General features: G+C 39.5%; 1 protein-coding gene across 1 annotated transcript in view; it reads right to left on the bottom strand.

The window, feature by feature from the left end:
• LOC117301343 (GPN-loop GTPase 1-like) overlaps positions 1 to 13,283 on the bottom strand; it is a 54,239-nt gene that overhangs the window by 3,266 nt on the left and 37,690 nt on the right. Inside the window, exons 11-12 of the mRNA XM_033785256.1 lie at positions 11,748 to 11,840; positions 9,467 to 9,591 (exon numbers count right to left, since the gene is read on the bottom strand). Of these exons, the coding sequence (XP_033641147.1) occupies positions 9,482 to 9,591; positions 11,748 to 11,840 (203 nt within the window). The 3' untranslated portion in view covers positions 9,467 to 9,481. The remainder of the gene's footprint in view (positions 1 to 9,466; positions 9,592 to 11,747; positions 11,841 to 13,283) is intronic.

Genomic DNA, 13,283 nt, shown 5'->3' on the forward strand with positions numbered 1-13,283 from the left:
TGCCTTGGAGTGTCACAGGGTGTCATGGTTTACATATCAAAATCAAGTTCTGGTGGTCAAGTTTTTGGGGTGTAGGTTAAAATCCCGGTCATGACACTTGTGTCCTTGAGCAAGATATTTTACTATAATTGCTTCTCTTCACCCAGGGGTATAAATGGGTACCTGTGAGGGTAGAGGTTGATATTGAGTATGAAAAAGGCCCTCAGAGCGCTACGACAGCCCGGGCCCAATTTCATAGCGCTGCTAACCGTAAGCACACGAAAAGGCATGCCAACCTTCCGGTGCTTACCGCACGGAAAATAAATGACGTCACAATGCAAATCCACGGTAAACACGCAACATGGCCGTCCATTTTTTCTGCTAACCTGTGAAATACGCTTAGGCTTAAGCAAATTTTTCTGCTACAGTAAGCACGCAAATTTGCTTACCGTTAAGCAGCGCTATGAAATTCGGCCCTGGGCTGAATACTCCCCAGGGAGCCGAGACAGATTAAAGGAATGTTATTGGTGCAATGATGTAAAGCGCACCGATACATTTTGGTCAAATTTGTGCTAAATAAGAACTATGTGCTGTATAAAAAACTAATTATTTATTACCAAAATGATTGTCAAAATATTGTGTTGTCCTTAGATGTATGGGGTTGACACATTTTTAGGGACACACAAGATTGAAATAACTATTATGGAGAAGCCATGTTTAATCAGGTCTGTAAACAGCGCCCTCTTTTGGTGGGTACCAAACACATTTGTTACAACTATGAAGTATGATTTCAAGAAATGATGATGATATGATTGCTTAAGATAATTTTATAGACAAGATTTATTTCTAACCGAAACATATTTATTTCTTCTTCTGAATACCAGACAAACATTTTCTTGCTGGTCTACATCTCTGGAAAGAGCGTCACCACGGGAACGGACGTTCACACTGATACAACAGTGGGTAACCACACTAAGCAACGAGCAATGTGAGTAACCTAAGGTTATGTCAAAAAGGTCATACCAAAAAGGCTGTGTCAATACGATCAAGTTTAGTCTTTATGTTTATATTACATGCTTTGCATATGCGTGATGGAACTGTGCGCTATATGAAGTCACTATATTATTATTAGACATTCTTGTTATCGTCGAGATACATGTACTCTCCTTCCGCTACCAAAGTATTCCTTCAACCTCAAAGTAGGGTTAAACTGAACCGCGCCTTCTTTATGATTATCTTAATTTTCAGGGATGGTGTGAGATCCAATGTAGTCACTTTAATTCTTCTCTCTCTCTGTTGGGCTTTCGGAATTGCCTCATTCCAGTTCCAAGATGACATCCTACAACAAGTGTTTGCTGTCTCAGCACTCATACTGGTGAGAGTCTTGTATTATTATCTCGCAACTTCACAACCGATTGAGCTCAAATTGTCACAGGTTTGTTGTTGAGATAAGAGGTGTAGGCGTCAAATGAAAAGGCTGTTTCATTTTAGCCTTCTTCTTTAATGGAGCTTTCCCTGTAATGTTTTGCCCTTCTTATTCCAGGGGGTATGGATGTTTCATTTTAGCCTTCTTCTTTTATGGAGCTTTCCCTGTAATGTTTTGCCCTTCTTATTCCAGGGGGTATGGATGTTTCATTTTAGCCTTCTTCTTTAATGGAGCTTTCCCTGTAATGTTTTGCCCTTCTTATTCCAGGGGGTATGTTTCTTTGTGATGTACTTAATCTTGAGCCACGATGTCAGGAATACCATCTTACATGCGAGGAAAAACCACAGGAAAAAGAAGATAAGGAAGAAGGTAAGAAACGAAGTTCAAAGAGCATCTTGTGAACAGTTAACAGTCCGATTATGTGTTCCTGTGCCAGCACCTTAGCACCTTTGCACCTTTCATTTCATTTATTAATTCTGGGTGTGAAGCCAAGAACCATCAGAAAAGCGAACTATCAGAAAATTAATCACTGTACTTGCCAAGAACCCAATGGAGAGAGGGCAATGAAGGAAGTTTCAGTTTTAGACGCGGGAGGAAAATCTCAGAGAACCATTCCGGGGGAAACCAACCCAATCCACATAGTGCCCCCGGTAGGATTTGTACAGGGTCCCATGAAGTGGAATGCAAAGCAAGATACCACCTGACCGCTAAAGTACGACATCCAAAGGAAATTCAGCTTCTAAGAGGCCTGTACTCAGCAGATTAACAACAAGACCAATCCAAGAACAATTCAAGACCAATCCAAGAACAATCCAAGAACAATCCAAGACCAATCCAGAACAATCCAAGACCAATCCAAGAACTGACTCCGCGCTAGTGCAGTTAATTACAATCCTATAAGCTAGTAGTCCCACCCTATTTTCTATAACTTCCGACCACCTAGTAGTTAAAAGTAGGACAGTTCTTTTCAGAAGTAAGAAGTCTCCCAACCATCCGGTAAATCTACTCCGCGGTAGTAGAATAAAGAAAGACAGTTCTCTAAGAACAAACTCTACCTGGCAAGTAGATACACACACGGTGTCACCACAAACTAAAAATCCTATATACGGCTACAAGTGAAACTAAAATATTTCTTCTTGTTTGAATTTAGCTGCAGCAGAGAAAATCTGATGACTCCTTGTTAACGACATCTACTAGTCCCACAACGAGTGCATTGGATGACACGGGACATGCATTAGTCCTTGTACAGGTGAGTTATAGCTAGCAACCAGTTTGCGCAAAGACTGTTGTTGAACATAGTTCGACAATACAATTTTTTGTTTTTTTTACCCATACACACCGATGTGTGTTAGCACTGTATACTCAGTACTTTCCTGAGCTCTGTGGAAAAAAAATCACAGGCATATTACTAGTCGCTCGTGTAGGATTTGAACCCACAACCTTTGCAGTTGTAAAGCAGTGTCTTACCAACTCACCTGTGCTATTAAAGCCATTATACACTTTCAGCACAGAAAAAGAAAAAATCACAGATTTACAAATAACTTAAGGTAATGGTGAAAGACTTCTCTTAAAATATTATTCCATGAAATGCTTTACTTTTCGAGAAAACATTAAAACAATTATCAATTCTCGTTGTCAAAAATTACGGATTTATTTTAAACACATGTCATGTCACGGCGAAACGTGCAGAAACAAGGGTCGGTTTTCCCTGTTATTTTCTCCCGACTTCGATGACCGATTGAGCCTAAATTTTCACTGGTTTGTTATTTTCTATATCAGTTGTGATACACGAAGTGTGGGCTTTTGAACAATCACTGTTTACCGAAAGTGTCCAATGGCTTTAAACACACATCGGTTTAACGGGTAAAAAATTAAAAATTAATACTCTTTATCCCCGATGCAAATTTCCCTCAATTACTTCAACTAAAGTTAGCCCGAACTCTGTCTAGTCAAAGATCTTTGTACTACACTAGTCGACTTTTTGGAACCAGCTTACTGGGCATCGCTGGTTATCAATAGCTGTTTTTAAAGAAGTACAGAGAACACCTTGAGACTAGTTAACTCACTCAGGGGCAGTGAAGTCCCTTCTATCCACTAAGCCCAGGTTGTAGTAAATATGCCGGACAGTTCTTTTCAGTACTAAGTAGTCTTCCAAACTCAAAAGTCCACTACCCGGCAGTAGAATAAATAGCAAGACAAATTCTCAAAGAGGAAATCCACACAGTAGTAAGATCTCATAGTCCTGAGGAAAATGGAAGAAGATGATCAGAGCACGACCACTTTTTCTTTTCAGAACCAACACTACTCAAAAGAGGTTTCACACAGAGTTACCGCAAATCACTCTTAAGGCCGAGGCACACTGCAGCGATAACGATCACGATGCAAAAAGAACACATTCTATTTGTTGAGTTGCTCCACGCAGAATACGCACAAGTGCATTCAACCAATAAAATGTGTTCTCCTTGCTTCGTTATCGTAATCATTTTCTTTATCGCTGCAGTGTGACTCGGCCTTTAGAGATTCATTCAGCGGTACATTGTTTGTTTGTTTATTTATTTTCTCAGCCTCTAAACAACAATGATCGCAACCTTGGTTCTACATGTAACACTCAGTCTGATGCGACCAACTGCACTGAGCTAGGCTGCGACCCGATGCACGACACCAATGGACATTACCACAGAGGAGACACAGGTTTTAACGATCCGTAAGTTATATCATCCATTTAGATGCATATCTTCATGGGTTCCAAACAGGGTAGAAGTATTCTCCAATTGGGATAGTTTGTTGACAGCAAGTAATTTTACACCTTCATGCTCAGTTTGGCTGTAAAAAATCCATGTTCTGCTTAAAAGCTCTACAATGCTTAGCTCCCAAAAAAATATTGTTCAGTAGAACAGCTATTACCAGCCAAAATACCATGTAATTTATGTTGTTATAAGCTAGTTCCATACTAATTTTTGCTTGGGCCCTCATCTTGAACCCAAGTCTCGACACTCATGGGGTGACAGGTATTTTTCTTCAGCTGCGCCACACATCTGGAACTCTCTACCACTAACTCTTAGATCTTGTCTTTTTAAAGCTTATCTTATATCACAGGTTTTCAAGGACTAATTTTGTTGTGTCTGCTTTCCTACGTTTTGATTTTGGTTTAACTGCGCCTTGAACACCCAGCAGGGTGGGTGGATATGTGGCGTTACAAGTCTTTATTATTATTATTATTATTATTATCTTTTCCAGGGGAATGGGTGGACGGAGTCCGGGGCTAGACCAACGGATGTTGCAATGGAGGAATCTAGGAATGATTGGACCAGGGCCAGGTAGTCTGGTGGGCGAGATGCAATCACCACAGAGAAGGAGGCGTGGTCGTTCTGAATCGCCGACGGCGCTGAGACGCAGCGGCAATGTAGTCTTGCAACACAAGGTACGTGTCTCCATGAATGTTTACTCTCCATTTCTGCCTATCTTGTGCTCTTCAGTGTTCCAGGGCTCAATTTCATTAAGCCATCAAGCCAAAATCTTGCTTCAACAGAAACTGGTTGTCAGCCAAAGTACACATTGTTGCAACTGGTGCCCCACTGAATTTTTGCTTAGCAAAAAAATTTGCAGAGGGCCCAGGTAGAAGGTGCTGTATGCGATGATGTTGTTTACCCATCTCTGCCATGGCCTATCCCGTCTATTTATCCCAGATACTGTTTCAAACAGGATGCATTTTGGAAGTGGCTGTTTTCCACTCTCACTATGAGTCCAAACCAGGCAAGTTGGGTAGTGTAGATACACGGGGAGATTCTCTCTAAACATGTTCTCTTTCAATCGCTGCTGCTCTTCTCAGCCTCTTGCACACTTCTACCACTCCACTTTGTCACATTGTCTATCCAGCGCAGTCTAGGGTGACCTCTGACACGACATGTACCCATTGGCAGACCGTCTGTAACTGCGTTGTATAGACCTCCTTGTCCCATCACTTGAGTGCACCACTTTGCCTTCCGCCCTAACACCTCATCAGGTGTAAGACACCAACGTCCACCAACGTCTTCAAAGATTCCTAAAAAAAATTTGGTGTTCAAGTTTTTGTAGAAAGTCGCACTAAGTGACAATTGTTTGAAGTTTGTTTTTCTTCGTTGCATCTGATGAAGTGCCTGTAGCTGTTGCTACGAAAGCTCATGCAGATATTTATTTATTACTAGTAAGTCATTAAAGTGCTAAATCTTTGACACTTTTACTGAAATGCATTTTGTCTTAATTTGTTCTTGCACTAGGTTGTTAGAGATTCCAGTTATGTCAGACCTATGACGGACAAGCCAAAGGAAACGAGAAGACACAAATCCAGAGTGGCTTCAATCAGTGGAAGTAGTCTTCACAGTAACAAAATGGCCTGCGTTCCATTCCAAGTAAGAACACATTCATTTTCTAGCTCGTTCTTACCTCTCCCTTTCCAAGAATTTCATAAAATCTCAATGATTTGCAAGAGTCTGACTCGAACCAACGACCATCAGATTAACAAACCGGCTCTCTACCAACTGAGCTATCCAGCATTATGTTGGCGGTCTCCCAATTAGTCAATACCTATGTACGAGGTGCCAGTCAGAAGCCATTCAACCTGTAACTACCTTATAGCAAGGGATCACACCCAAATTTACAATGGGTGCGTTCGATTAGCTTCCATGGGTCACTAGGGTGAGCCCCTGAGAAATGCTAATCGAACGATCACACTTGCCCTCTCGTGGTAACGTCATGCACCTTGGGTCACCCCAAAGTGACCCACTCCACTGGGGGCTGACCCGGGTAAGCCCCTGGAACGACGTTGAAGCTATTCGAATGCACCGGGGGCAGACCGGGTTCAACCCAGGTAAGCTAAATGAACACACCCATTACAACCTGGGAAGCGGCAGCCAGGGGATTACCTTTATGGGACGGCTGTTTAATATTAATCCTCAAGTAATAATAATAATAATACTATTTTAACAATAATATTTTCAGACTGATTCGAGAGACTATCGCGGGTCAAGAGTTCACCCGATGCAACCTGAAGACGTGCCTTACTCAAGAGAGTATCCTCAGCATCTTCCCTACCCGTATCAATACCTTCCTCCCCAGATGAACGACTTCTTAGCCCAGCCGTCTTGCTCACTGGTCCCTTCACCTATTCCCGTAAGGACACATGGACACATGCATGAAACCCTTGATAGACGGGATACCAGTGGGCTGCATCGTGGTGGTTACTATGGTAACGAAAGGCGGAGCCTCCGAGATGGTTTCCATCATATGAGGGGACAAAGTTTGGACGACGGTTATTACAGGGATAGAACGACTTTTGCGCAGGAAGACAGACCGGGTACGTCGGGCAGAATATCGGACAGGGATGCGTTCAATGCGGAAGCAGAGACTCCTCAGAAGAGACAGACTAGCGAGAGGAAGTCCGAGAGAAGGAGGAAAAGCCGAGGCCATGGAGGGAAGAAACACAAGGAAAAAGTATGATGCAAAATTTCATAAATCGTGCATCTAGTAACTTAGGCAAAGGGCCATCCCAATCTCACTCAACTTTATATTACAGGCATGATATTTGTCCCATGGAAAAATACACAATTTTATGGACCACTTGTTAGCAAAGCATACACTACATGTATGTACAGAGGTTACAAGTCATTGAAATAGCTAACTCTCATGCCAGACAACTTATTTAGTTGTCAAAGAATGCTATGATTACTCCCAAAAAAGCGTTGCACATATTATTTGACTGATGTAGAAGTAAACGTTTGTTGTTTGGTGTTGTTTTTCTCTCCATAGAGTAAATCAAGAATGGAGGAAGTCTAAAGCAAACCTGAGATCAACATGGAATACAAGGCGCCCTCTACAGCTTGCCAGAGAGAGAGGCCACTTGTCACATCAGGGACACAACATCACTCAACACATTCAAGGCACTTCTGAAAGCCCACTTGTTTCAGGAGCCCTACCATCAATGACTTTTTATTTCTTCTGTGCCTCAGCGCCTTTAAGCAAACTTTTGATTTAGGCGCTATATCAATTGTTTATCATTGATTGATTGATTGATTGATTTCATCAGAAAGAAATGCAGTGACGTCAGCTTTCCATACCTGATTTATGAGCGGTCCGAGGTAATGTAATTTCACAGCTTGCATTTTTGATCGACTGCATGCAGCGTGTGCATAATGTTGTGTACACAATGTAGTGATGTTTTATTCACTATGTATGTGTACATGTACACAGGAATTTACTGCGAATCTTCGCGTGAAATGAGCGCGAGGTCAAAGGTACTGGTCAGGCAGGTACACTGTATCTGGCATTAATCAAGAGATAAACTGGTCCCCTGTCCTTATCCGTAAGGATAGGGACAAGTAATGGCTTTCACGTTTACACATGTAAGTCTGATTTAATTGCGAATCTCCAGAACCAGGAGAGCAATGTGAAATGATGAGGGGTCAAAGGTTGTTGTATACACACTCAACAGTAGATCTCTGGCATAACGATCTCTGGCATAACGATCACAAGCCTCACAGTGTTGATGTCAGATGTTCGGGCTATTTGTGAAGAGCATCATAGGGGAAAAAGATTACTCTGATTGTTAAAGTTCAGTCATGATTTGCAATGCAGTAAAGTTCAATTTACTGTAATTTTCTTGCAGGGCTGATGAATGTTTTTTTGTTGTTCACATTCATCTCATCAGCCATTAAAGGTTACAAACCGGCCGAGCGTGACTCATTCTGGTTGACAGCTTTTGAGGAAAATAGCCTCTAGAGGGCGTACTTCATTGTGAATTGCTCGTATTACAGACAACAAAGGACAAGGAATGGAAACAGATGTTTTATCTTAAAATGGTCTCAGAAATGAAGACTGTAAATATCTTTTAATTCTTAGCAATACATTTCTTGTAATCTTTTACTATTTTGGACGGTATTCCATATTTTTGGGAGTAACACGAGAAAGTTTTACGGGTAAAGGTGTATTTTTTTTATCCGATTGTAAGAGATATTATATTTAAATTATTGACACAAAACATTTTGAGTAGGATATTTTAAGGTATTTTGACATGGTAAGTCTGGGATTTACAGGTTTCCCAAATTTCAATTGTGAATAAGTCTTAAGATTTGAATTACATGCAAGAAGCCCCCTTTACACTTTACTACTTCTCTAAGGAATTCCCCACTAAATTCCTGGGTAACTCCTATGGAAATTAAGCTGTCAATACACCCTTCATTTCTAAATACAATAATAATAACTAGTTCTTATACAGCACATTTTACAATACGTCATTGGGCCAATATCACGTCATTGGGCCAATATCACGTCATTGGGCCAATATCACGTCATGTGGCCAATAACAGTGCTTTAATCTTCCTCAGCTTTCTGGGGAGTAAACAACCTTGAGCTGCCATGGCACTTCACAAGCTTTTTAAAACACATGATCAACATCTACCCTCACAGGTACCCATTTATACCTCTGGGTGAAGAGAAGCAAATTATAGTAAAATATCTTGCTCAAGGACACAAGTGTCACGACCAGGATTCAACCACAGCCCTGATGACTTAATCACCAGAACTTACATTTGATTAATAAACTGCTAGGCCATGAGGGATTCTGATTTCTGCTAAACAGTTTTATGAAATTTGGCCCAGACCTTAGATCCAGTGCAATAGACAACTCGGACCTGACACACCTTTTTAAATAAATTGTGTGCAAATACTTACTTTATTTTGTTGAAACCAATGTGGCTTGGGTTAGTCTCTTTTCAAGACTCTTTTTATAATTGACTGAAAAGAGGTTAACTTACAAGCTAGTCTTGGTTTCAAGTCCCTGGTTTGGTATATGTATCTTGATTTGATTGGCATGTTTGACGAGCCTCTTGGCTCTTGAGTTAGTCTCTTGTAAAGTCTGATTTTATATATAACTGAATTGATTTGAACTTACAGGCTAGTCTTGGTTTCAAGTCCCTGGTTTGGTATATGTATCTTGATTTGATTGGCATGTTTGATGAGCCTCTTGGCTCTTGAGTTAGTCTCTTGTCAAGTCTGATTTTATAAATAACTGAATTGATTTGAACTTACAGGCTAGTCTTGGTTTCAAGTCCCTGGTTTTGTATCCGTATCTTGATTTGATTGGCAAGTTTGATGAGCCTCTTGGCTCTGGAGGAATCGCTTGAATGACTCTGCTTCTCGAAGTTCTTCTTCTTCTGTTAACAAATAAAAAAAAGTAAACAAATGTTTTCAGACAAATTTGTATAATTTTTTAACAACATTGCTTTGTATTTATGTTTAAAGACAATGGACACTAGGCCTGGGCGACTAGTGAAATTTTACTACTCGAATAGTCGCGCCTCAAATAGTCTCAACTTTAACACTAGTAGCGACTAGTGTTGAATTCCCAAGATGCATTGCAGCATATTTTTTGCCACAGGCGCAATATATCAAAATTCCCCCTGAAAGGATTGAAGAATTGTGTCACTGGTGCTGGTTGTGTTTCTTAGGTAAATTAAGTTGTCGCGAAAAGTCATGAGCGACACAATCGGCTCACCAAGCAGGAAGTCGCGAATATTTTTATGGTAGCTGTGGCCGCAAGAAAATAATCAAAGAAAAAACATCCTTGTTGCACAAATTTGTGTGCTTTCAGAGGCGTGAAGTCTTTCTGAGAAATTACCTCTTTCTCAAAAACTATATTAATTCAGAGGGAGGTGTTTCTCACAATGTTTTATACTATCAAAAGCTCTCTGTTCCCTTGTTACCAATTACATTTTTGTGCTTATGTATATTTTGAAGTCCAGTGCCTTTAAAGGGTCTATGTACTTTTTCCAAACAAAAAACACAATGTGCACAGATTTACATTAAATTTACACAGTTTGAAGATTATGATAGTAGAAAGCTTCCCTTGAAATTTTACGTACTGAGGTGCTGTAGTTTTTGAGAAATGAGTAAAAGTAATAATTTTGTCTCAGTTTTAGCATGTAAAAACGTATTAACCAGTTATGCTATGGTTTTGGTATAATATCATAACTGGTTAAGGGGATTTTACATGCTAAAATCATTTTGGTCTCATGAGACCAAAATGATTTTGTGACTTGTTTTACTCATTTCTCAAAAACTGCACAACCTTAGTTAGTAATATTCGAAGGGAAGCTTTCCACTATCATTATCTTCAAACCCTGTAAGTTTAATGTAAATCTATGGACATTTTGAATAAGTACCCAAATCCTTTACGTAAAGATGCAACATAGTGAATGTTGTCAAGTGTATCATCACTTTACAAATAATTTATGAGAAATTAACTTTTTAAAGTTGCATCATTAGAAAATTATAATGTATCAGTTCTGATCAGTTTTGTCTTCATTATGTTTACATCTTATTTCAATTTTTCATAAAAACTAATTAAACGAACTGATTAAAATCATCGCAGTACAGATTTTGAGTTCTCAGTTTATAAACGGTGTATTTGCTGTTAATTTATTGTTGTACATATATTGCACACAAAATTCAAGTTATAGCCATAAAAACAACTTATCAGGGCCAATTTTCATGGCTCTGCGTACCGTTAGCAAAGAATTGACCTTACGGACGCAGGGAATTGTCAAGCAAATTTCACAGGTTAGCATGGAACTTTTGTTTGTGCACGAGTATACGTTATAGGCATTCTTCACTTACACAGCTAGTGCTCAACATAATTTGACACTTGCTCTGTAGGCAAAGGATGGTAAGAGTAAGCGCATAGATCGGCGGTAAGCAGAGACATGAAACCAGAAAGGTGCCAGAGTTGACTATGTATTGCTTCTCGTATCATGAGAGAGAGAAAAACACACACAATATCAAAAGTATACGTTTGCAGATCCCACCCACTTCTTCTTTTTGAGCATGCATAATTTTTTTTTTTTGTAATCAAATTTCTCGGAAAAACGGTTACAGAGATTAAAAAGAAAAAAGAAAAAAAAAGAAAAAAAACAGAGGCTCAAAATTGGAGACGAAATTATAACCACGTCCTTGCTGCCTGAAGAGCGCCCTCATTTCAACGACCCAAGTGATTCAATGCAAACACACGCACTTAATAGTAATAAAGACTTGTAAAGTGCAAATATACAAAAGTTACAAAAGTAAGACAGACACAACAAAATTAGTCCTTGAAAGCCTGTGACATAAGATAAGTTTTGAGAAGAGATTTAAATTTTGTGGTACAAAGACAAGATCTAAGATTAAGTGGTAGAGAGTTCCAGATGCCTGCCGCAGCTGAGGCAAAAAGACTTATTGACTTATTGAATAGTTTCTGAGTTTTTGTGGCAAAAACATCGGATATTTTGTAATGGCACTTTCCCAAATGTCAGTCTCCATCTTGTACTGTACATACCATCTTTATCCATCAGCTCTTCATCATCATCATCCTCATCGTCATGGAGACCAAGGCCAAGAGACACCGCTGACCTCTCAGCATCACTAGAATCTGTAATCAATGAGTAACATTTCACTCTTTGGGGTTAGTTCTTCAAATTAATCTGAAATCCATATGCCTCTTTTAAAGGGAAGGTACACAGTTGGTAATTACTAAAAACAAATATTAACTTAAAAACTGACTTGGTAACTAGCATTGGAGAGCTGTTGATAGTATAAAACATTGTGGGAAACGACTGCTGTGGTGTACATTGGTTGCTGTGCACTGTAAAAAAAATGGGCAAAAAAATGCCCAACTTTTTACCCAACGTTGGATCAATAGTCAACCTGTACAACATTTGGGCAATTATTACCCAACGGTCATTGGGCAATGCCCTTGCCCAATAATTTAGCAAATAGTTTATGCATTAGTTGGATATACTTTTTTTACCAACTTTTGGGTTATGACAATTACCAACAGTTGTTGAAAATAATTGCCCACATATTGGACAGACACTATTAACTAATTGTTGGAAAATGCACCTGCTCAACAGTTGGTCACTGATTTACCCAGTAATTGGGAACATTTTTTTTTTGCCCAACTTTGTGGTAATGAAACTAACCAATTCTTGTTGAAATATTTGCCCATATATAGGGCAGCGCCTATTAACATCTACTCAACAGTTGGACACTAATTCATCCAGTAATTGGGAACATTTTTCTCAATGGTTGGGTCCAATACCCCATGGTTTCCCAGCAGTTGGGGAATGAAATAATAAGCAATGACACTTTGTAGTTTTGCATTCGCCTTAAAAAAGGCATTTATTCAAACTCCCAAACATTAAAATACTGAACATCGAAGTAAAAGTGTGTGAAACAATGCACCGTTTTCCTTGCAAACAATAAAAACAATGCAATGTCTGCATCTAAAACAACTCTAACACATAAACAAACTTTTGCTCCAGTGGGTCGATTAATATGGTAAAGGCTCTTTTTCAATAAACTGATTGCATATGATGAGTACATTGAGAAATGTGTACACTTCTATGCAGCCAGAGTGCTGTTTGAGCTTCAGAATTCAATGCAAGGGGTCTACTGGAACTATTTTTTTTGTGGTTTAAGAAAAATAAAATAAAATAAATAAATAAATACATACATGTGTTTCATAAGAAAATATCAAACGCTACATTACATCTTTTTGTAAAGTAGGGGAAAACTAAAGCAAACAAAGTAAAACTGCCTTATCTTGGCAAAATAATTGGCATCTTAGAGGACCTTGGCACACATGAGGTAATTAACAGCAACTTGGATGCTGTGCATGCCAAATGCTTGGAAGCACAAAAGACAGGTTTATAGCTCAAGAGGAAGAGGGGTGGGACACGGCAGTGCTCCCCCTCCCCTACCTGCCTCCCATCCACCCAGATTTTGTTGGCAAACATTTCTGAAATTCGAGCATTATTTTTGAACAATTTCTTAAAGTTTAAGGATTTTTTCTGCTGTCTGTAAACTGCCTCAT

The sequence above is a fragment of the Asterias rubens genome, chromosome 17 (genome assembly GCF_902459465.1).
Source record: "Asterias rubens chromosome 17, eAstRub1.3, whole genome shotgun sequence".
NCBI classification, from domain to species: domain Eukaryota; kingdom Metazoa; phylum Echinodermata; class Asteroidea; order Forcipulatida; family Asteriidae; genus Asterias; species Asterias rubens.